The sequence below is a fragment of the Fusarium oxysporum genome, chromosome 4 (assembly GCF_000149955.1).
Source record: "Fusarium oxysporum f. sp. lycopersici 4287 chromosome 4, whole genome shotgun sequence".
Lineage (NCBI taxonomy): Eukaryota > Fungi > Ascomycota > Sordariomycetes > Hypocreales > Nectriaceae > Fusarium > Fusarium oxysporum.
The window spans coordinates 4,453,079-4,473,195 of record NC_030989.1 but is presented as its reverse complement, the minus strand read 5'-3'; the positions used below and the strand labels follow the sequence as shown (position 1 = coordinate 4,473,195).

Sequence of the window (20,117 nt, the reverse complement as noted above, 5' to 3'; positions counted from 1 at the left end):
ATCTTCTCTTGGCCTAATTGTAGGCATTTAACTCCTTTGATGCACGCTGGGAGGGGAGATTGCTGTCGATGTCGGCAGTGTATCCCGGCCATGCTTACTGAGGAACTAAAGGATGTATATCCGGACGGCCGCAATAGAAGTTCTAGTGCTGAGTATGCCATGCTGATTCGCTATTGTTAGACATATTTTAAGCATTTTAAGCTCTAATGTGTTGACTCTGACACGTCGGAATGTGTTCTAAGACCAGAGTTACATGACGAGAAAGCTCCGAGCACAATGAAGCCTCGACACCCTCTTGTGCGACATGTACTCAATATTGCGCTTCCCCAGACGCACCGCATAACCGGCTAGAGTTCTTATCTGACTTCTCCTCAAGGTTGCCGAATTCCAGGTCGAACCGTTGAAGGAGGTCGAATAGAGCATGTCTGATTGGACGTTTCCTTATCTCTTGGCAGCTTCGGTGGCGCGCCTAGCGTCGAGACCCTGGACAAGGACCAGGATCCATGCCCCCAGGTGTCGTGTAGCTCGGCCGATGCTTGATAAAGATAGACATGCTCAAAGTGTGAGCGTTTGAGCCAAATTTGGAGTGAATTTGCTGTCTGTTCGAGACTGCGTATTGTTGAAACTTTGTGTGTCTGACTGTATTGTGCGAGGTACTGACCTCCTCTCGGGCCAAAGGATCACCGGTGTCACGTAGAATATGGTTGTGTTCCATTCCCAAAGATCTGGTGATAGACATGAAGAAAATAAGCATATCGAGTCCACATGGGCACACGGTCTTCAAGTGACCAAGAATTGATGTGATTGACATCGTTTCCCCGGATTCTCAACTGTCAAAGGTGCTTTGCGCCCGCAACGCCCTAGATTGAGCCTCTGTTGCGCGCGTCAGTATGCGAGTCGTCCGCTTACGACGATAGATATGATCGGGGACCATGTATATAAGCTGGACCTGCGTCCACTACAAGTTGGCAGTTTCTCGAAGTCTAAGCTTACTTCGACGTTGAAGATCTTCAACGACTCTGCCTGAAGTTTCTTGGTTTCAACCTTCGCAACTATCGTCAACCGCTTGAGATATCCATCGGCTCCCACCCAGACGATTGTTCTTCGACCCGAATGGCAATTTCTGAATCATTTCCCGAGAACGAGCAGGCCATGGGAACAACCGGATTGTAATGATTACCAACACTCCGGCATGCCTTATCAGACAGCAAGGACGCCGTCAAACTAGGCATTTCGTAACGGTTTCAGCTCATTTCAGCTCCCAGAATACACCACGACGTGATAACCAACTTCATGTGATGATACGATCCAAAGGCCATTGGACAAGTCGAACTGTGCAAAATTGCCGATACCCTTGGCATAGATAAGGAATTTAGAGAAGTTGGAGTGCCGGTTGTGAGCTAGGTCGCCTGTGGCGTCTTTAGCGCAAGATAAGGGATCTCTGCATACCTTCAGCCTTCAGGTAGGACACTCGGCAAATATGCGTGAGTGTGCAATTCGGGAGACTCATAACTCAGAATTCAGTCCGGCGCAGTTATGCGGTTTGATAATGGAGTGCAGAATCGGATTTCGGTGCATGCGTGGTCACAAAAACGGACGCGGGACTCAGATATCTCAGTTGGGTATCTCTGTTGATAGTATTCTGGCATGATTAGACACATGTCTTTCATGCGTGATATGGCATACTTGACCGTGGTCAAGTAACGACCATTCTGATCGCCCGTGACCTTGTTTCGAGATTGGCCTGAAAACAGAGCTGTAATGTTCCAGACTGCACTTGCGTCTTGCTTTTCTTGAGACAAAACGCTGTTACTGGCGCAACAGAATTCTGGGGTTGCATCGTCGCAGTTGAGAGGACCCTGTCCAGGTGGTCGAATCATGTCTTGAGCTCAGCCTTCCATTCTTTTTCCAGCTCAACAAGGCACTCGGCAACTTTCCATGGTGCTTCCTCTTCTAGAATTCTCCTTTTGTCGCTTGATATCCGATCAAGAACGTAACGGCTAACGGTCTCCGGGTCCCTCTCCGCTGGTCGTCCAATCCCAACAGCAATTCGTACAAATGGCGACGTTGGGTGTTTATTTTGCGAAAGAGATCCCTTGACACTTTTGATACCATTGTGACCTTTGTGACTTCGGTCCCACGCCGTGAGCCGCACAATGCCCAAGTCCTTTTCGAGTTCATCGTGAACAATCACTAGACTGAGTGATGAGGGGTCATGTTGATTGGTCATTTCTTTCCACGCCTTTGCAACAAAACGTCCAGAGACGTTCATCAGAGTAGGCGATTGAACCAGGGTGTATTTTGGGCCTTGAGATACCAGGCATGTCTGATTTCCGAAAGTCACCTCTCGAAACGAGGGTTGACGCAAGACTTGAGCAAGGCCATTGAGAGCGAAATGACCGGCAGAATGTAGACTTTCGTATTTGGGCAAGGGATTGCCCAGACTGACAACGAGAAAGCGAGGATTAAACATTCTGACGCGGTATCCAGTATCGAAACGCAGATCAAATTCTTTCCTTCCAATTCAACTCAAGCCTCCACGCGCGATCACGTGCATCGAATTGTAGAGCTCAACACAGCCCCATCACTGACGTCGATCAGCCGATTGGACTGCTAGGCACTACAGACTAGTGTGGCTGAGCTCCAGTTTTGTCGTCACTCTATCCCCAACTTCCATGTTTATTGCCTGCCAACTCCTGTGCAACTTTACAACGATATATCCTCGAGCGTATTTGAGCCCTTTCGTCGAATTACACACGTAAACGAAACCAGTTAATTCATTTTCTACTAGCAATTCTTTCAATATGTCGTGGGCGGGTAGGACAGCCATCACCCCGCAATCCCGAGCAGAGGGGTCTAATATGAAGCAGGGTTTAAGAAGAATGTCAATCGCGCGACGACGCAGGTGATGATGAAGACAGGTATGCGCTTCGGATGAAACACTTGAGTGTGGAGCTGATTGCGTTGCAGGGCATGTGGAAAAGACGAATGACCGTGATTACGAAGTCGAAGAGAGGTCAGCAATTGCAAATTCATTGGAAGACGACATCTAACAGAAACAGACGATTCAAGACTATGGAAGCTGCTGCTTTGCGACTACAAAAGGAATCAAAGGGATATCTCGACTCCCTGAGAGGTACGCTCATGATCTGCGACACATGAAGCTCGATGCTAAACCCCGAACCCAGCCATGACCGCATCACAAATGCGAATCGCCGAGACGATAGATGCGTTCTACGGCGACTCAGGCGCGAAAGACGGTGTCAGCAGAAGTTACAAGCAGGCCGTCGAAGATCTAGACGCCGAAACCATTAAAGCCCTCGATGGCCCCTACCGAACAACCGTTCTCGACCCCATCACACGGTTCTGCGCCTACTTCCCCGACGTCAACGAGGCGATTAAGAAGCGCGCTCACAAACTGCTTGACTACGATGCCCTCCGCGCAAAGGTGAAGCGCCTCGCCGAGAAGCCCGACAAGGACGCCACGAAGCTGCCCCGAACCGAAAAGGAGATGGAGATGGCCAAGGCTGCTTACGAGCAGCTGAACGAGCAACTCAGCACCGAGTTACCCCAACTTATCGATCTCCGAGTGCCGTACCTTGACCCCACTTTCGAAGCTCTCGTCAAGATTCAGCTGCGTTTCTGTGCAGAGGCGTATTCGCGCATGGCACAAGTACAGCAGTACCTGGATGCTGACACTAGAGATCAGTATGCCGAGGGACAACTAGACGCCAGAGTGGAGCAGGTGTTGCAAGAGATTCGGGAGTTGAGCATTAGTGGCACGGTCTAGGCTTTGGGTTGGCTTCTACGACTTATCCGGTTGGGGGAACGGCGTATAGGTGCTTTCTGCTTGTAGATACTTGCCAACGTCATGAATATCATGCACAAATAGACATAGTCCATTGCGGGCTTATGGAAACGCATGCTTGTGTGTAGACCGCTGTAACTCTACATTATTGGGCTTTTGTGCCCTGCCTTTTGGGCGAAAACTGTGCAAGTACTAACTATTGGGGCTGCTCTAGCCCGTGACCATGTCAATGCTGAAGTGGTTGATTACATTCCCATGTTCCCCAAAACTGAAAAGTAGTTCCCTGTATCGTGGAAGCTCTACTCTGTGTCAACTTCGGACTCTGATCCCGGAGACTCTGACTTCTCAGACTTTGGAATATCAGACACCGATTTCACCCGCTCCAACTCATCTGGCTCCGACTTCTCAGATTCGCTTTTCTCTGTATCGGAGTCCTCAGGTACCTCTCCTTCCATAGGTTTAGATGGCTTCCCTCGCTTTTCGGGCGTTTTCGACACCACTGAGCCCCCAGATCTGACTGAGACCTCAGACCTCATCGAGACCTCGGATCTCTTTGACTCCTCAGATCTCTCGATCTTCGATTCCTCAACCTCAGGTTTCTGACGCATCTTGGACGACACCTAGTGTCCAATATTGAGACCATTTCCTGACCCGAACAGATCACTCAGACTCAACCTCTTACCCATCGCCTGCATAGCTGGACCAGCCTCCGGGCCTTGTGGCTCAACTGGACCAGCAGACCGTGCAATTTTCCAAGCTTCCTGGATTATGGCAGCGTTTACTTCTCGTGTTTCGTCCTTATCGTTGTGAATCCACACTCCCAGTACCTTGTCACCCTCCTGCCATTCGCCCTCGACCTTCATAATGACGAGCTCTCCAGACACCTCTGCATGTGTGACTCGTGAAAGGTCCACGATCACGTTGTCAAGCCCTCGTCTGTTGAGTACAAACACGCAAGCTCGTGGTCGCTGGCCTGGATCCTCGGGGAGCGGACTCTGCGCGCAGACAAACATGGTGCCTTCGACTCCTGACTTCTCCCAGCTTTCTGAAGCGCTGTTGAATGTGTAGATGACAGCGTTGGCGGCTATGCTGAGAATGGTGTGGATGGAGGGGAGGTAGCGTTGGAGGACAGAGAGATTAAGCTCGGTGTTTGTGCGTGGAGGTGGTGGCGCGTAATCAGCATGTATGGCAGCGGCATCGGATTCATAATCTGAAACGGCGGGGATACGGTTTGAAGGCTGACGGCTATGGCGAGCCTTTCGTGGTGTTTGTCGACTCATGATAATTATTGTTGTTTTGATGTTGGGCACAATGTATGTGGAGGCGTGATCGCTAGTCGGAAATAGTCTCGTCACAAATGATAGATTAAGACCGATGGGTCATGTACGTATGATATCAGGACCCCAGAAGATGATCGTGTGATCGACAGTTGGTCATGGTATGGAGATTGAAGTTTACTCTTTGACAAGCACGAGTGCGCATGCTTGGGCGCTGCTGCGCTTATCGATAAGGCGCAAGATGACGCTGCCGCGGGGCGCTGAGCTGGACCCTAGGTTCCTACACCACCATTTTAGACTACGGTAGCAGCTCGACGTCATACGTTTAAGCTGAGGTTTATCTCCCTTTTTACCCCTTCTTCTAATTAGCTCAACATTCTTTTGGTGCTCACACGACCCAAATATCCCTTGTCTTTCGCCTACGGTAGAGCTAGGTTGTTCGAAGTCATGATCTAGAGAACTACAAATCGACCTCCCCGCGATATCTCGAGACGGCGCCGTATATATAACTCGTCTCTCTCGTCTAATACTGTAATAACGGCGTCCATGGCCGACGAAAATGACAAGTCCCCTGGTTCTGAACTGGGGGATCCTACCTCGACGACGCCTCAGTCTCTAGCTAAAGCTGTTCATGCCCGACGATCGGAGTTCGTGCGTCCACATAGCCTAAAGGTCAAGATCGGGACGTGGAACGTTGCTGCGTGCACGGGTACTGATAAAGACCTCGCGACCTGGTTCACACACGGCGAAGGCTTGGATCAACAATTGACGTCACTGAATCTCTCCCAAAATAGCGCCGTGGAGACAGATGACAAGGACAATGGCAGTTCGAAGCCGCATTTGACTGCGGGGGGTGATATTGGTCTTTATGTGCTGGGACTCCAGGAAATTGTAGACCTCAACACGACCAAGGAGTACATGAATCGAGCAGTATATACGGATACAAGTGTTATGGACAAATGGAAAGCGGCATTGGAAGCAGCATTGCCTAAAGGATACGAGCTTATCACTGCGGAACAAATGACTGGCTTGTTGCTGTTGGTTTATGCTTCTCCAGAAATTGCACCAACCATTAGCAACGTCAGTACCAAGCAAGTTGGTACGGGCCTGCTAGGCTATTTTGGAAACAAGGGGGCCGTGACAACGCGATTGCTGCTTGGCGAAACAACTCGCATGGTTTTTATAAATAGCCACTTGGCTAGTGGTGCCGGCTCTTCGTATTTAGACCGGCGATGTTGGGACGTCGGCCAAGTTCTCTCACGCACCCAATTCGACCCAATCGTTCATTCAGGCGTCGAGGAAGACGAGGGTGAAAAGATTGGAGACGAAGATCTTGCATTCTGGTTTGGAGACTTGAACTTTCGACTTGATGGACTACCTGGCGACGATATTAGACGGTTGCTCACGCTGCATGCTAGAGGTGAATATGGAGCAGATGAGGACTCGAAGCCTCTTGATGAGCGAGGCGTTATTGTCATGAAGGGTTCGGACAGCGATGATGAGTCTTCTACGAGAGTGTCGCTACATTCGCGGGAAGAGAGCTTTGATACCGCGAGCGATCTACCAGATCCTGACGATTTCCCCGAAGACCCAAGCCAGGATCCCACTTCTCTGCAGGCCACCATCGATTCATTGTTGCCACACGACCAATTACGAAGAGTTATTAAGCAACGAAAAGCTTTTCACGATGGTTGGCAAGAAGGGGCAATTACCTTTCTACCAACATACAAATATGATATTGGGACAGTTGGCCTCTTTGACTCAAGTGAGAAGCAACGAGCTCCAAGTTGGTGTGACCGTATTCTATTTAGAACACGAAAGGATAAACAAGATTATGAAACAAAAGTTAAAGATGAGGAAGAGGCGAAGAAGAAAGATGAAGAGATGAAGTCCAGGGGGCTCGAAGAGGATGAGGACGTGCTATTTAGTTATGACCCCGATGCTGATGGGGAAGACCCAACGTCATCAACTGACACTTTGGGATATGACGAGTACGAGGATAATGATGATCCTGAAGCTGAGGAACTTGTTACAAAGGAGGGCTTCCGTGATCGCATAAACTTGGAGATTTACGCCTCGCATCAACGCATTACATCGTCTGATCACAAGCCCATCACTTCTATCTTCACGCTCGACTACGACGCTGTTGTACCGGATCTCAAAGCAAAGATCCACGCAGAAGTGGCGCGAGAACTAGACAGAGCGGAGAATGAAGGCCGACCAGGCATTACGGTTGTCGTGGAAGGCAGCGAGGGCAACGAAGAGAATATCGTCGATTTTGGAGAGGTTATACCCCTGGAAAAGCAGATTCGGCACCTGACGGTTGCAAATACTGGCAGTGTTCCCGCGACGTTCTCGTTCGTGACGAAGCCGACGACAGAAGACGGTGACGATGCTGTCCCTGTATGGTTGAAAACGACATTCTTGTCAGCCGATGAAGAGTCTCAAGAGCCATTGGGCGAAACAGTCACACTCAATCCAGGAGAAACAGCATTGGTGTTGCTAGAGCTCCAAGTCTCGGCCATTTCTCACATCCGGGCATTGAACGAAGCCCGCGCCAAGATCGAAGAGGTCCTGGTTCTTCGCATAGAGGACGGTCGGGACCACTTCATTCCCGTGCGCGGAATCTGGCAACCGTCTTGTGTAGGGCGCTCTATCGCAGAATTGATAAGAATCCCTGACGGCGGTATCAGAAAGTTTGTCGAGAAGAAGGGTATCAAGGGGGCCATTGCTTACGACTCCGATATCCATTGCTCAGCACCGAAGGAGCTTTTCAAGCTTACTGAGGTGGTACAGACGCTTGTTGAACGAAGTCTGGCTGAATCGACGATGCTTGAGGAGGAAGTGCTGCCGCGGGATCCTGGATGGCCCCTTGAGGCTTCGACCTGGAGAGTTGGCGAGGCTGATATGCAGGATGCAAAGGTCAAACTTGTGTCTGCTCTGGATAATGATGCTTTTCTTCTTGATGCGCTCCCATTGGAATGGCCTGCGTCGTTCAAGCTGGAGGTCGTCTCTTCCATCCTGTTACTCTTCCTCGAATCTCTCACGGATGGTCTGATCCCTACTCAACTCTGGGCCAAGATCTCAACATCGTTACCCAACGTGACATCCTTACCCATGACCGCTTGGCCCGACACCAAGACACAGATCCTGGATATTCTCTCATCAGCACCTAACCATAACATTGCATTCGTCTTCCTCACAGCTACTCTGTCCCGGGCAGCATCAGAGCTTACGCCTGTGACAAACGAACCCAAAGGTGGTCTCTCCCGCCGTCTAAGCTTCCGCCGCGGCAACGCAGAGGATGAGGACACCAAGAAGCGCAAGATGCGTGAGCGTAGATATGCCGAGATAGTAGGGCCTCTGGTCTGTCGTGTAGATGAAAAGGAAAAGGGGTCAAGGGATCGAGCGCGGACTGTCGTGGAGATGTTCCTACGGCGGGATGAGGGAAGCTAGAAGCGGAGGAATCGCAAGATACCGTGGAGCATCTGAGGATGACGGGGGGGTTAGTATCTGGTCTTTGTCTTTTTGAGTATTATACCAGCTTAGCCTTGTTTCGATGTATTCTTTAGGGGTGACAGGGATACGACAAAGGGATTAGAGGACGTGGCTTGGACAGTAATGAAGTTGAACGTGTGAACAACAAAGATTAATGGACATTGTACAGTTGATATGAAGTTTTGGGGCCTTTGCGGTGCAGATTCTAGCTACTTTTTGTTGCAGTCTCTTCCCCACCGGCAGAACAGCAGCGAGGGAAAACACTGCTCCCTTTCAACCAAGACATAAGTCTCACATACTACGATTGATAAGACTAACATGTCATTACACAGGTGGTATCATGTGAATTGCGTACTTTTCTAGAAATTGAAATGGTTCAGTGACGATTGAGGTGATAAAGGCGAAGTGGCTGCTCCAGGCCTTTGCTCCCATTCCCGCTAGGGCACTGCCATGTTCCCCCTCCAGCAGCACCAAGCCCCCAAGCGTGCCATTCTGCCTCTATAGCCCAAAAGAACATGCTCTGTAGACAATAGCAGTTCTACTCTCTACTTCTTGTGCCGTTTTACATGTCTCGCCGGCCGTTTGTCACTGGCGTTGGCATCACATTCAGGAACTCATCTACTCTTTCCCTGATGCTCAGTAACTTGCTTATAATAAGTGTTTGCTGGCTCCCGTGGCCACTTCTGGGCGTGTAGTCATCTGTATCTTATCGATAGGTAGCTTGCGAATAAGTGCTTCTGCCTTTTTCCCTCCGCGGGTTGTAAACGTAATCTCGACCTTGCATCTCGTTTGCACTCTGCGACTTCGCTCTTCTCTCCCTCCCACACAAACCTTGCCCTCTCACCTCCCACCTCCCACGTCGCTTTTTGCTTTTTCTTTTCCATTAAAAACACAAGAATCATCATCTAGAACGTAGTTTTGTTCTCTATCTTTTTGATCGCATTACTTTCGTGACCTGGAGCTCCGACTCCTCCATCACCGCCTTCTCCAGTTGATCAGGTATTTGTGCTCTCCTTTTGCTCGACGAGAAGTGTTTAACCTTGCTTCAGACACACTCAAACATACCTGTGGCCTGGTTTCCATCATGTCGCTGTGGGGGCAGAGGTTCCATCATACGGCCAAGATGTCGGAGCCGATCCGAGAACAGGCGCTCAGGAATGGGTACAAGAAGCTTGACTTTCTCGTTACTCTTCGAAATCAAGCCATTATGTATGTGTCGTCTGAAGATATCGGCAGATATGCTTCTTTCGTCCACCTGCCTCCGCCAACCCCTGACGAGGCTGAGAGTCTCCGCGAGACATCATCGGAGTAGGACACTGATGGTGACGAAGCAGGCTCGGACTCGTGGGAGCATGGCTCGGAGGGTGCTAGTGAAGCCACCACCGAGAATGAGTCTGACCAGGAGCAAGAAAACAACGAAGATGACCCTTGGGATGCCCAAGCTTCGGCAAGCGCTGCAGCTGCGGACGAGCTAGACGCCATTGACTCGCCAGACGACACTGGTTCTGACGAGCCCGCCGAAGATGATGACACCCGAAACGATACTGAGGCCGCCGAGAAAGAGGCCTTCGATCGTGACATGGTCATACTGGCCGCTGCTATTGCCAGCGGCCCCCCTCCTGCTGAGAGCAGTACAACTTCCAACGCCGCTGAGGCTTTTACCATCAACACCACGACAGCAGAGGGTTCGGCAACTACCAACAAATGGCTTACAAATGGCCCTGGAAGCAACGAGGGAAGCAAAGGTCGGTCTTCGGGTCAGTCTATGGACGTTGACACCGTTTCGCCCACTGACACCGAGGGCACCAACCCCGAGTGGCTCACGAACACCCCCGGTTCTCCCTACGACAACGAAGCGACCACCTCTTCCAACAACGGGAACAGCCGTAGCCAGACTGATAAGGGCTACGTTACTGCGGCTCAGGAAGATGGTGACGCAGACGCAGACGCCAACTCTGACGGGGAGGTGGAGGACAATCCCGCCCGGTTCAACAACATCCACTTCCCTTTTTACATGCGACCAAGCACTCTCTTCGATACTCCTCCCACTTGGGCGGAACAGTACAAGAAGTTTTTCGACAAAGCCTTCGAGGTCTGGAGTGCGTTTTTCCACAACCGCGCACCCAGACCACTCCGGGCACGACTCGAAGATCCGCGTACGCACGAGGCGGCGGTCAAGAGATACAATCTGATCAATCTGGGCCTCTATCCTTGTGTCACTGTAGACCATCTCATCGAGCTGGAGCGTCGTATTGGCGATGTTGCCCACTTCTGTGATTGGATGCAAGGCAACATGCGGGAGATCGAGTTTGACAAGGACTTGAGAAACGACATCATCCACACCTATCCCTCCAACTCACCACTTCGACTTCGGACCAGAGGCCTCGGAAGTTCTCTGCGCTACGTGACCCATGTCGACGAGGGTTGGGCTGACTCGGAGGACAACTGGGGAATGCCTCCTCCCATGAAGAAGCGAAACCTGATGCAGTTTCGTTCGTCACAGAACACAACTTGGTAGAAAATGGTGGGGTTCTTTTAGTTGGTTCGGGGAAGAGAACAGGAGACCACAGGAGACCGACACAGATTTAAGAGATCTTGACCACACTTAGATGGCGCCATGACTTTTGTTTCGAGTTTGTTTGGCATACGGGAACATAGGAAGCACAGCGAGCTTGGAGGCAGCGATTACTACAGGAAGTAGAGGAGGCCTGGAGTCAGCGGTTTTTTACAATACTTGAGTCTCCAATTGGAGCTATGAATAGATCAGCATATCGCTTGCGTAGAATAAAAGCTGCTTAGAATACTCTATTGTGGTCTTCGTGTAAAAGTGTATGTTTATTCGAGCCCTCATGCGTCTACCGATGCTGGGCGTTGTACCATTTTCCCCACTCTTCCACCGCTGGAAGCTCCTCGAATGCTGGTAATACTAAAATTCATGTGGCAAAAGATTCGTATCGGTCGTTATGTTGTTGATTCAAGCCTCGTATCGTACGTTCTCGTCGAGTGTTCGGTTCGCTTCATCCTTAGCCGGCCGCAGCGACAGCCGTCGTGACAGTCATGAGCGTTGACTCGGGTTCTTGTTCGCTCGTATACGTCGGATGCGGGTACCATTTCTTCTCAAACATTTGCGATACCCAATACAAAGAATGATCCCAGTCGTACTTGTCCTGTTTTCCTGCGTAGCGAATGGATCCGGCGTCGTGTTGGAGAGTAATCTTTGGAACTACACGGTCGGTTAGCACTAATATGCCGTATGGTTGAGTTTTCCATGTCGCAGACCTTTTCCATTATCCCTCTTGTATTTCTTCCATACCAGAAGGTGTTTCTTCACCTCTGGATCCTTGAGGTTCTGTTTCACAAGGTGCCGATCCTTGGGTGCCAGAGTCTCAAAGTGGTCATTTCTTCCTATGCCATTAGTGAGGCCCGACAACCGAGTAGTCGGCCACTGATCGCAGTTGTAGTAATGCCAGTGGATGAGAATATTATTGCAGCTGCCATGGAGCCCCTCGACAAAGTCTGGGATCGAGTATCGCACCTGTTAAGTTAGCTACGTCCTTTGAGGGCCGAGGCCGCCATACACTTGATCCATAGTTAGCTCTCGCATGCCGATACCGGTCTGCTGTCATGCGACTCGCTTCGCGCAGGAGTATGAAGACGACGAGGTAGGTTGTGAACCACCATCGATTCTTGTCCTGGCTGAATAGCCAATCGATGTCGCGTAGGAGCTTCTCCTTGTATCGCTCGAGGACCTCATTGTAATTGAGGGTGTCGAATTGGGCGACTATCATGCGAGGGACAGACACTTTACCGTAGAGAGGGTAGGATTTGTCTTCGGTTTCGGGGAGCATGCCTAGTGTTTCGTTGCCTTCGATGTAGAGGGATCCTACAGTGTGCTCTGGGCGGGATTAGAGTGGGATGCAATTGAGATGAGCTGAAGAGGAGCACTTACGGATGGCGCACCAGAGGATAAAAAGGTTGCCGAATATCTCAAGCTCTTTTTCATCGTCCTTCGAGAGCTTTCCGCCGGATTTATGTTCATTCTGCGAAGGAGTCAGCGTAAGGCTCTTGTCGGGACTCAATCGGCCTACGTGAAGGTCCAAATACCGAGCCATGGCCGTGAGGTACGTTCTGATGATGGGCCGTTCTCCAGCTTCTGATTCACTCTCCTCTTGGATAGTGTGATAAAAGGCTGGAAGAGCATTGTCAATGGTGTATTGTCGCACGCTTTCGGCCGTGTCGTAGATATTTTCAAGGCAGTAGTTGGCCAGCTCCTTCTTCTTGAAGATCACCTTCCCGAGAAGGCCATCAGTCCAATATCGGGCAGTCACGTCCCCGTCAATGGGTCTAAATCGCACAACATTCATACGAAGAGGTTTACCACAAAGATTCTGTGAGACTTCAATCGTGACAGCAACCGTATCAAGTCGATCCCCAATATCTCGCATTTCGATGCCCGCCCATCGTCTCGTGAGCTTGAGCCCGCCGCTTCGATAAAGAACGACGTCGGCAATTCGGAGTCGCAAGCATGGAACGCGATGGATTGTCTTTGGCGACGTCTTCGAGAACTTCTTGCATGTTTTGCATTGTCCTTCTGGGTTGTTCTCGTCTATAAGGCACTGTTTATTTCATGTTAGTGTGAACAATTGCGGGACAGAGAGAATGTGTACTTTGATTTTTTGGAAGCGACAACGAACACAAGCGCCGATCTCTCGTGTGATTCGTACAACCTCACGTTCCTCGAATGTGAGGCGAAGACTTCCAGAGCTACTTGCTTCACTTGGGGAAACGATGCCGTTTGTTGAAGATGATGGAATACTCAAAGTAGACGACTCTGTTTCGTCTTCGATTTCAACATCAGTGTCGCGAGCGTCAGAGATGTACCCAATCTCTTCTTCCGACACCTCCTCGTCGTCGGATGACTCGTTCTGGGGACCGGCCTCTTCATCTGAATCATCGTAATCTGAAGGGGGTAGATAAATGCGACGCTCCCAACTGGATACGGCCGAGGGACCAGCATGTGTCTCGAAGCCGTCAGAGTCCGAGTGATCGGCTACAACTTCGTCGAATTGTCGAACAAGATCATTGTCTACATTTGATTCTTCATTACCTTCTTCTGGATCTTCTGGCTCGACAATCCGTTCATCATTACCTATTCCGTTGCTCCCACTAAAACCGCTACATGTGTCATCAACACTTTCAGCATCGTCTTCATCGCTTGTTTCATAGTGATGATTGGGTTCCGGGGAGTGCGCAGTGGCGACGACGCGTCGAATGCCATTTGGAGGGGTCCCCGGAGCGCTACCGTTATCATGGCTTGTATCCGGTGCAGGGACATCTTCAGTAACCTGCCAGACTTCAAGATCAGAATCCTCATCTTGAAGTCTGCTGGCAATGACCCGGTCTCTTGACGGCGAACCAGTGATGGGCCTTCCAGGGTCGATGGACAGCAAATCATTGAAATCGCTCCCTAACTGATCAAGGATGTCTGAGTGATCTGAGTCGTCGTCATCATCAGAGTTTCGACCGAGGCCAACCTGAGCTTGGACTTCTTGACTCGGGGAGTCTCTCAGCGTCTCCGGAGAGAGTAAAGAGCCAGGTACATCCTTCGCACCCCTCCTCAAGGGGAAATCTAGCTCTAGGTCTGTCCTGTCCGTCTGTAGGTGACCCGCATCGTCACCAGGTGGAGAGATTAACTGGGTGCCATTGACTGAACGAGAAGCTTGTTCGTTTGAAGAAGTATCAGAACAAGTACCTTTGTCCAGAAGAGATCCTTCTGGTGGGGGCTGGCTCCGGAGTGTCTGACTCGAAGGTTGTCCAGAAGCAGGATCCGAACACTCGCTAGAGCCAGAACCGGAGCTGGAATCGGACTCTGAAGCTGAACTCTCGGGGCTTAATCCGTGTCCGGATGGGATAGTTGCATGCAGAGGGGTACCATGACTTCCATGGCGTGGATTTGCCTGTTCAGATGATGAGAGAGGAGATTCGGGTGATGAAAGAGCCTGAGGAGGACTCCCCAAGCCCTGAACGTTCACAGCTTTGACACTCCCACCAGGATACACGCCCCCCGTGTAAGTGCCACTAGAAGTGGCATTGTCTGACCTGGGGTGTCCGGGTTGCTGAGCACAGTCTGGCGATACACTTGACTGTGACGAAGAGCCTGGATCCTGCCGATTTGCACGTCCAGGCTTCGACACTTCTCCCGACACACGATCTTCGTTATCTGCATAACCGTTAAAACTGTGTCAGTGCCACTGTCGAACCAACACTTACCACTATCAAATCGCTGTTGGTTCAAGTTCGAGCGGTGACGTTTTCGTTTCGGCCCAGCGCCCGTGCCCGTATTCTGCCGTTTCCGAGTTCTCTGGATCGGCCTGTTAGAAGAAAGTACCCAAAATATTTAGACAGGGTAAAAAGAATTCATGGCTTGGAAACGGGGTCCTTTCAGTTACACAGCATCGAACCGACACCCACCAACAGGGTCTACTGCACAATTCTCACAGGGGTGCCTTTTGGCGTTGTTCCTGGCGAGCAAAATTGCCGAAGCTGGTAGGCATCCTTATTGCTAAACGTTACACGAATTGAGGCCTGACAGCTGAGCTGAGCTGGTGGAGTCTGGTTCGTTCATCTTCATCCTCTCTCACTTACGTGGATCTCAGCTGGACGAGTAAAAATCTCCATTATGGCACCTGGGTTCCAAGACCCATGGAGCACAGTGTCCTGTGCAGACACAGCTGTCAAGTGCATGCGCGTACTTTACCGATATTGGGGATATCGCTAGCTTGTGAAGCTCAAACTCAAGTCACACGACAGCTCGGCAGAGGTGGTGAAGTGACAACGCAGGAGGCAAAATTGCAGCCTCCCTGAGGGAACGTGCCCTGGAATCACCCACTCGTTGCCCTCGAAACCTGATCTGGAGGGGGATGCAGGGGCGTCGACGCCTACCAGTCCCTGGCCGTTGTGTGAGACATCCTTGAGATAATCCTTGCTCGCAGCTGCAGCTTATCATCTTGAGCAACAATCCAAAGTCACAACAAATCAGTATAAATTCCACCATTTTCTTCTCGCGAATGTGAGGTTTTACAAAACTCATATCTTCTGGTGTTTAGACCAACTCATGTGGGTTATGGTTCAAGCGTCGAGATTTGCAGCGAGGATTGATCGTCCCTAGTAAGGATTGGATTGTACTGATATCCCTGTCCAAATTGTTCAGCCAATCAGAGACACGGTAAGGGGTTCTACGGACCCATAAAGCTCGTCTTCTGTCCTCGCCGGTTGACCTGAGTGGTCAATTGGTACATACTGTGGGTTTGTCTGGCACGCACTACAAATTACCCGTGCCGAAAGGTCATGGATTGTGACAGGAGGCTATTCGAAATAGCCTTCTCCAGAGATGGAGTAACGTCATACTATATGAGCAGCTGGTCTTGTCAGGCACTACAAGAGTTTCAATGGCATTAAGTATGTGTCTGTAGCTGCGAGATGAGATTAAAGCCACATTCGTGGAACACAAAAGGCAATTGGATATTTCAAGAACAATACCAAACAAAATCACACCCTCAGAGCCGCCCAAACAAGCCCCCCCGTTCGTGGGGGGTTCCATTTTCAGAGTAGGACAAGGCTCAAACCCTCACGTGAAAGAGCTGAGACATATTATGGGGTAGAACATTTGACAGCTCGACGATCAACCGCAAGTTCGTGACCGGAGAAATTCAAACAACGCGAAAGTGGATAATTAAAGGGCGTGATCGAATGTCTGAGACACGGGTATTGAGATATCCCATGACATGACAGGGGCCAGGAGGATCGTCAATCTCGAGAGATTGTGCCGAGACATCGAACCAGAATGTCAGCACGGCCCGCAACCGGCTGTTTCTAGTCGACGATATCCACGATGTCACATATGTGTATAGGAGTCGAGATCTGCAGCCTTGGAACAGGTCATGTTTGTGATTCACTTCGGCAGTTGATGGAGACAAAGGCCGAGACGAGGAGGATACTGAAAAGGAACTATGTAATCTCGCAAAGAGTCGGGTTCCTCTCCAAAGTGGAAAGGATAGTGAGATTTGCTTCTGCTGATGTGACTAGAGGCTTCACTTTTCCAACTCTCAGATTTCAACAAGAGAAAAGGAATGATCTTACCGTCTGTTCTCACACAGGGATAACGACGAGCTTGGGGCTAATATAAACTTCAAGCCATTCCCGTGCATATCACTTCTTTAGTTGGTATGGTTTGCTAAGGGCGTCGGTTCTGGCTTCAGTCCTTTCTTATCATCGAGATATTTTATTGTTCGTCGGAGAGGTAACGGTTAAAGTTGCATCGATTCAATAGTTCCCGGGCAAGTTTACTAGGGGCTGTAGTTCAGCTGACACGAGTAAAAGGGCAGGGATATGATATTGGTGTCATGGTGAAAGGACGCCATAGGTAACAATCTGCTACACTGCTGTCATCGTGCCATGTCATTCCAGAAGAGTTTGATTATATAGTGGTCGATGGGATCATGCTTTGGTATGGCGGGAGGAACGTTCCGTCAACGGTTGTCTCAAACAGACATAAAGATCTCACGATGAATACGAGGACGTGTGAAAAGACGAAAAAGCAAAAGACAGGAATGTGAAAGAGAGTTGGAAGGGGAACTACCAACACGGAGAGTTTTTATCTCAATTCTCACATGATAGCGACACGTGACAAGATCTCTCGAGACAACAGCATTGCAAGATGTTGGTTGTATTCTCCAATGAGCGACTAATAGCTAGTATGTAGTCCTGCATAGTGACCTATAGTAGGCTGTTCCTAAGGAAACGACAGTAGATAGACTCTCAAAACCCTTGATAAACCAAAACATGTCATGACTCGGAAACGACTGGGGGTCTCAGAACGGAGACAAAATCAAAAAGCGCGGAGTAGTCGGAGAATCATTACTCCTCGTCTGAAGTCTCAGAGTCCTCGATCATAAAGGCTGCAGAGCTGGTAGTGTACTTCTGCACAGGGTACTCTACCATGGGCACAATAGGGTAGTGCCTAGCCTTGATCTTGCGGTTCTCCCCATAGGCAGCCTCCCAAGGAGGAAGCATACCGTTAGGAATTGCCCAACCGTACTTCTGGTTACGAAGCCAGAGTCTAACCATGTGGCGAGACGAGTTATCGTCGTCAGTGTAGGCGTCTCGACGGTGGAAGAGGGCGAGGTTGTTGAAGAACAGAAGATCTCCTGTCTCAAGCTTTAGCTGCAACTCAACATTAGAAGCAGCCTCTGAGACAGCTTGAAGAGCGTGAATTTGAGCTTCTGAAAGAGAGGGAATATTCGAGTTCGTCATACTTGGGTGCGGCCCGAGGCGATGCGGGTCGAGGCTCGCGAGGAGTTTGCCATCGTGGAATGTCAAGACAGGAGCGAGATGATATGAAGCCTTACGGCCCGAACTGTTTGAACCAATTTGTTAGTTTTGTTTCAATGGGTAGAGGGTGCAGTTATCTTACAGCTGGACAGGCCAGTTGGGAGTTAGGAGTGTCTTGATGACTTCTGGCTCTCGGTTGAGGAGGTCGTTGAAGACAGTCCAGGCTGAACTGAGATAGGTATATCCTCCCTTGATGGCGCTGTCTCGAACTTGAAGGGATAGGATGTCGCATCCCATGTCAGTGTGGAAAGGCTGTAACTAGTAAGTAGAGTAATATTTCCGTGGAGTTGATGTAACCTACCAGAGATCCATTAGTGTGAATACCATGACGCGCGTCGGTAGGAGTCTTCCATTGCTTCGAATCGGTTACATGAGCTGAAAACGTTAGATAAAACTGATGGTTCTTAAATAATAGTATTGGAGGGACTCGGAGTTGTTGAAGGTTTAGACTTCCGGAAACGTACATAGCATGTTACCCTTGCGGTCTTGGAGTCCGCGTTTATCAGCAATGTAGCCAGCTACACCCAAGAAGATAGTAACACTATCCTCGACAGAATATTTCTTGCCATCGATGCCACGAATGACAACAAAGCCTCTTCCAAGGTGAAGAGTCTCGGCGCTGGCACGCAGACGGCGAGACAGGTTTGGAAGAGGGAAGTTATCAGGGGAGACTTCGTCGCCGTCGAGTCCAAGAGCTAGTTAGTTTCAGCCGTTAACATTTCTTTCCCGATTCATACGTAGTAGGAGATCTAACTTTTGAAACTAGCGAGGGCGCCGTCGACTTCCTTAGCTTCCTCGCCGCTAAGACGGAGAGTGTAAGCTTGGTCCTCCCGATAGTCTGCTCCGGACCAGACTAGGGGACCAGTCAGTGCGGCGTTGGAGGCGTTGGAGTTCTTGATAGGTGATTCCCTGAGGAGTTCAGAGTTTACACCAAGAACGTCATCATTGTCAGAGCGCTGCATGGTAGTTGCATAGTCCTGAGTGGTGCCCCTGAGAGTTGCCATTGCCGGGAATAAAACAAAGGATTTGCTGGTCAAGGGTAGAAAATAGATAGAATTTTGGTATAAAGTTCTTGAGTTCTCTCGTTTTTCGTTGAGTATAACTTCACTTTTCGAGACAACATAGCGGACTATTTGTATCCTCAACTCAACTCCTCTCCTAACCGCCCGACTTCGAAGACAGCATATCCCACGCCCCACGATTCACAAGGCCCATTCCATTTCTCTCAGACTGAATAGCCGCCAAGAGCAAACTTCTGCACTTTTCTAAGTGTTTGTTCTCCGGAAGTCTCCCCGGAGTACACTCGTGAGTTGTCACACTGCATCGAGTTGTGGAGGTCAGCCTCGAGGGAGAAGTACACAACTTGTAACCATCTTGTTGGCCAAACTCGATACTTCCCTGTTACCTTTACATCGTCAGTGTTGGTTGGGCGAGTCGTGGGGCCGCTGTGACGAGAAGATTGCCTTATGGAGGCATGGCGGCTGCTGAAAGGGGTGGTGATGCGCTGGGATGGCACCTTCTGCGAGGCCTAGTATCTCTGAGTTGGCAAACCCGTCAATTTCAGCTACGATGGTCTCAGAAATATCTTCAACCGAGCTTTGATGCTGTGAAGAGGCTCTCTTGGATATTCATATCCCCCCGAATGATCTCACGTCAGGGCCAAATCATCTCGGCAATTAAGCGGGAAACTGTCATTTCCACACGTTCCTCGACTAGTTCTCGCTAATACTCACCGGACAAACATCATCAGAAACAAGGCTGATCCGTATCAAACTAAGGATCTTAGTCCTGGCTTCGGCTGCACGACATCAAACTTCCGGTCCTTTGTTAGCAAGCGCTAAGACATGTCGCGGGTACCTGGATCACGCCCGGCCAGCATAGTTTGTCGTTAGTAACCGTAAATACATGCCGAGATAACGATCCACTGTATATGTGATCATCCTACGGCTTACCGTGGCATGGTGGCATGGTGACAAGATCTTGTCATGCCAGTGATATCAGGGGTTGCTGAGATCTTGATGGGCTGTTGGACAGGGAGTCTAGAGTCAATCTTGCAGAGTTAAATCTCTGAAATAAACTTGTATATTATTAACAAGGGAGATAATAAGATTTGCATCTTATTAATACTCTTTTTATCTCCTTGG

At 49.9% G+C, this 20,117-nt stretch overlaps 8 protein-coding genes across 11 annotated transcripts; 2 read left to right on the top strand and 6 right to left on the bottom strand.

Annotated features, from left to right (window-relative positions):
- Positions 1-718: 718 nt before the first annotated feature.
- On the bottom strand, positions 719-2,523 carry FOXG_04436 (PTH1 family peptidyl-tRNA hydrolase). 2 transcript variants are annotated; one of them, XM_018382451.1, is made up of 2 exons: positions 1,687-2,523; positions 719-1,642 (listed from the first exon to the last, which is right to left on the bottom strand). In XM_018382451.1, exon 1 carries the CDS (start codon positions 2,471-2,473, stop codon positions 1,877-1,879), a length of 597 nt encoding a protein of 198 aa, XP_018239167.1. In that variant the 5' UTR covers positions 2,474-2,523; the 3' UTR covers positions 719-1,642; positions 1,687-1,876. The 2 variants fall into 2 exon arrangements, with proteins under 2 accessions (XP_018239167.1, XP_018239166.1); XM_018382450.1 differs by having other exon boundaries at positions 719-2,523.
- Positions 2,524-2,626: 103 nt separating this feature from the next.
- FOXG_04435 (protein hob3) lies at positions 2,627-3,923 on the top strand. Its single transcript, XM_018382449.1, has 5 exons — positions 2,627-2,817; positions 2,871-2,921; positions 2,971-3,016; positions 3,063-3,136; positions 3,189-3,923. The coding sequence occupies exons 1-5, from the start codon at positions 2,805-2,807 to the stop codon at positions 3,788-3,790; spliced, it is 786 nt and encodes a 261-aa protein (XP_018239165.1). The 5' UTR covers positions 2,627-2,804; the 3' UTR covers positions 3,791-3,923.
- Positions 3,924-4,107: 184 nt separating this feature from the next.
- FOXG_18830 (uncharacterized protein) lies at positions 4,108-4,416 on the bottom strand (the record flags this gene model as incomplete). Its single annotated transcript, XM_018398966.1, has 1 exon — positions 4,108-4,416. The coding sequence occupies one exon, from the start codon at positions 4,414-4,416 to the stop codon at positions 4,108-4,110; it is 309 nt and encodes a 102-aa protein (XP_018239164.1).
- Positions 4,417-4,428: 12 nt separating this feature from the next.
- On the bottom strand, positions 4,429-5,088 carry FOXG_04434 (uncharacterized protein; the record flags this gene model as incomplete). Its single annotated transcript, XM_018382448.1, has 1 exon — positions 4,429-5,088. The coding sequence occupies one exon, from the start codon at positions 5,086-5,088 to the stop codon at positions 4,429-4,431; it is 660 nt and encodes a 219-aa protein (XP_018239163.1).
- A 224-nt stretch (positions 5,089-5,312) lies between these two features.
- On the top strand, positions 5,313-8,938 carry FOXG_04433 (uncharacterized protein). The gene has a single exon (XM_018382447.1). It carries the CDS (start codon positions 5,632-5,634, stop codon positions 8,539-8,541), a length of 2,910 nt encoding a protein of 969 aa, XP_018239162.1. The 5' UTR covers positions 5,313-5,631; the 3' UTR covers positions 8,542-8,938.
- Positions 8,939-9,118: 180 nt separating this feature from the next.
- On the bottom strand, positions 9,119-10,471 carry FOXG_18829 (uncharacterized protein). Its single transcript, XM_018398965.1, has one exon. It carries the CDS (start codon positions 10,246-10,248, stop codon positions 9,781-9,783), a length of 468 nt encoding a protein of 155 aa, XP_018239161.1. The 5' UTR covers positions 10,249-10,471; the 3' UTR covers positions 9,119-9,780.
- Positions 10,472-10,492: 21 nt separating this feature from the next.
- On the bottom strand, positions 10,493-15,669 carry FOXG_04431 (uncharacterized protein). Of its 3 annotated transcripts, none has more exons than XM_018382444.1 (8): positions 15,229-15,669; positions 14,854-14,944; positions 13,251-14,803; positions 12,672-13,199; positions 12,533-12,623; positions 12,162-12,478; positions 11,863-12,118; positions 10,493-11,806 (listed from the first exon to the last, which is right to left on the bottom strand). In XM_018382444.1, the coding sequence occupies exons 1-8, from the start codon at positions 15,325-15,327 to the stop codon at positions 11,607-11,609; spliced, it is 3,135 nt and encodes a 1,044-aa protein (XP_018239158.1). In that variant the 5' UTR covers positions 15,328-15,669; the 3' UTR covers positions 10,493-11,606. The 3 variants fall into 3 exon arrangements, with proteins under 3 accessions (XP_018239158.1, XP_018239159.1, XP_018239160.1); XM_018382446.1 differs by having other exon boundaries at positions 11,358-11,806; positions 12,688-13,199; positions 15,229-15,433; XM_018382445.1 differs by having other exon boundaries at positions 11,863-12,478; positions 15,229-15,433.
- A 1,605-nt stretch (positions 15,670-17,274) lies between these two features.
- On the bottom strand, positions 17,275-20,072 carry FOXG_04430 (uncharacterized protein). The gene is made up of 5 exons (XM_018382443.1): positions 18,728-20,072; positions 18,438-18,668; positions 18,275-18,348; positions 18,056-18,225; positions 17,275-17,998 (listed from the first exon to the last, which is right to left on the bottom strand). Exons 1-5 carry the CDS (start codon positions 18,975-18,977, stop codon positions 17,500-17,502), a joined length of 1,224 nt encoding a protein of 407 aa, XP_018239157.1. The 5' UTR covers positions 18,978-20,072; the 3' UTR covers positions 17,275-17,499.
- Between the last annotated feature and the right edge of the window lie 45 nt (positions 20,073-20,117).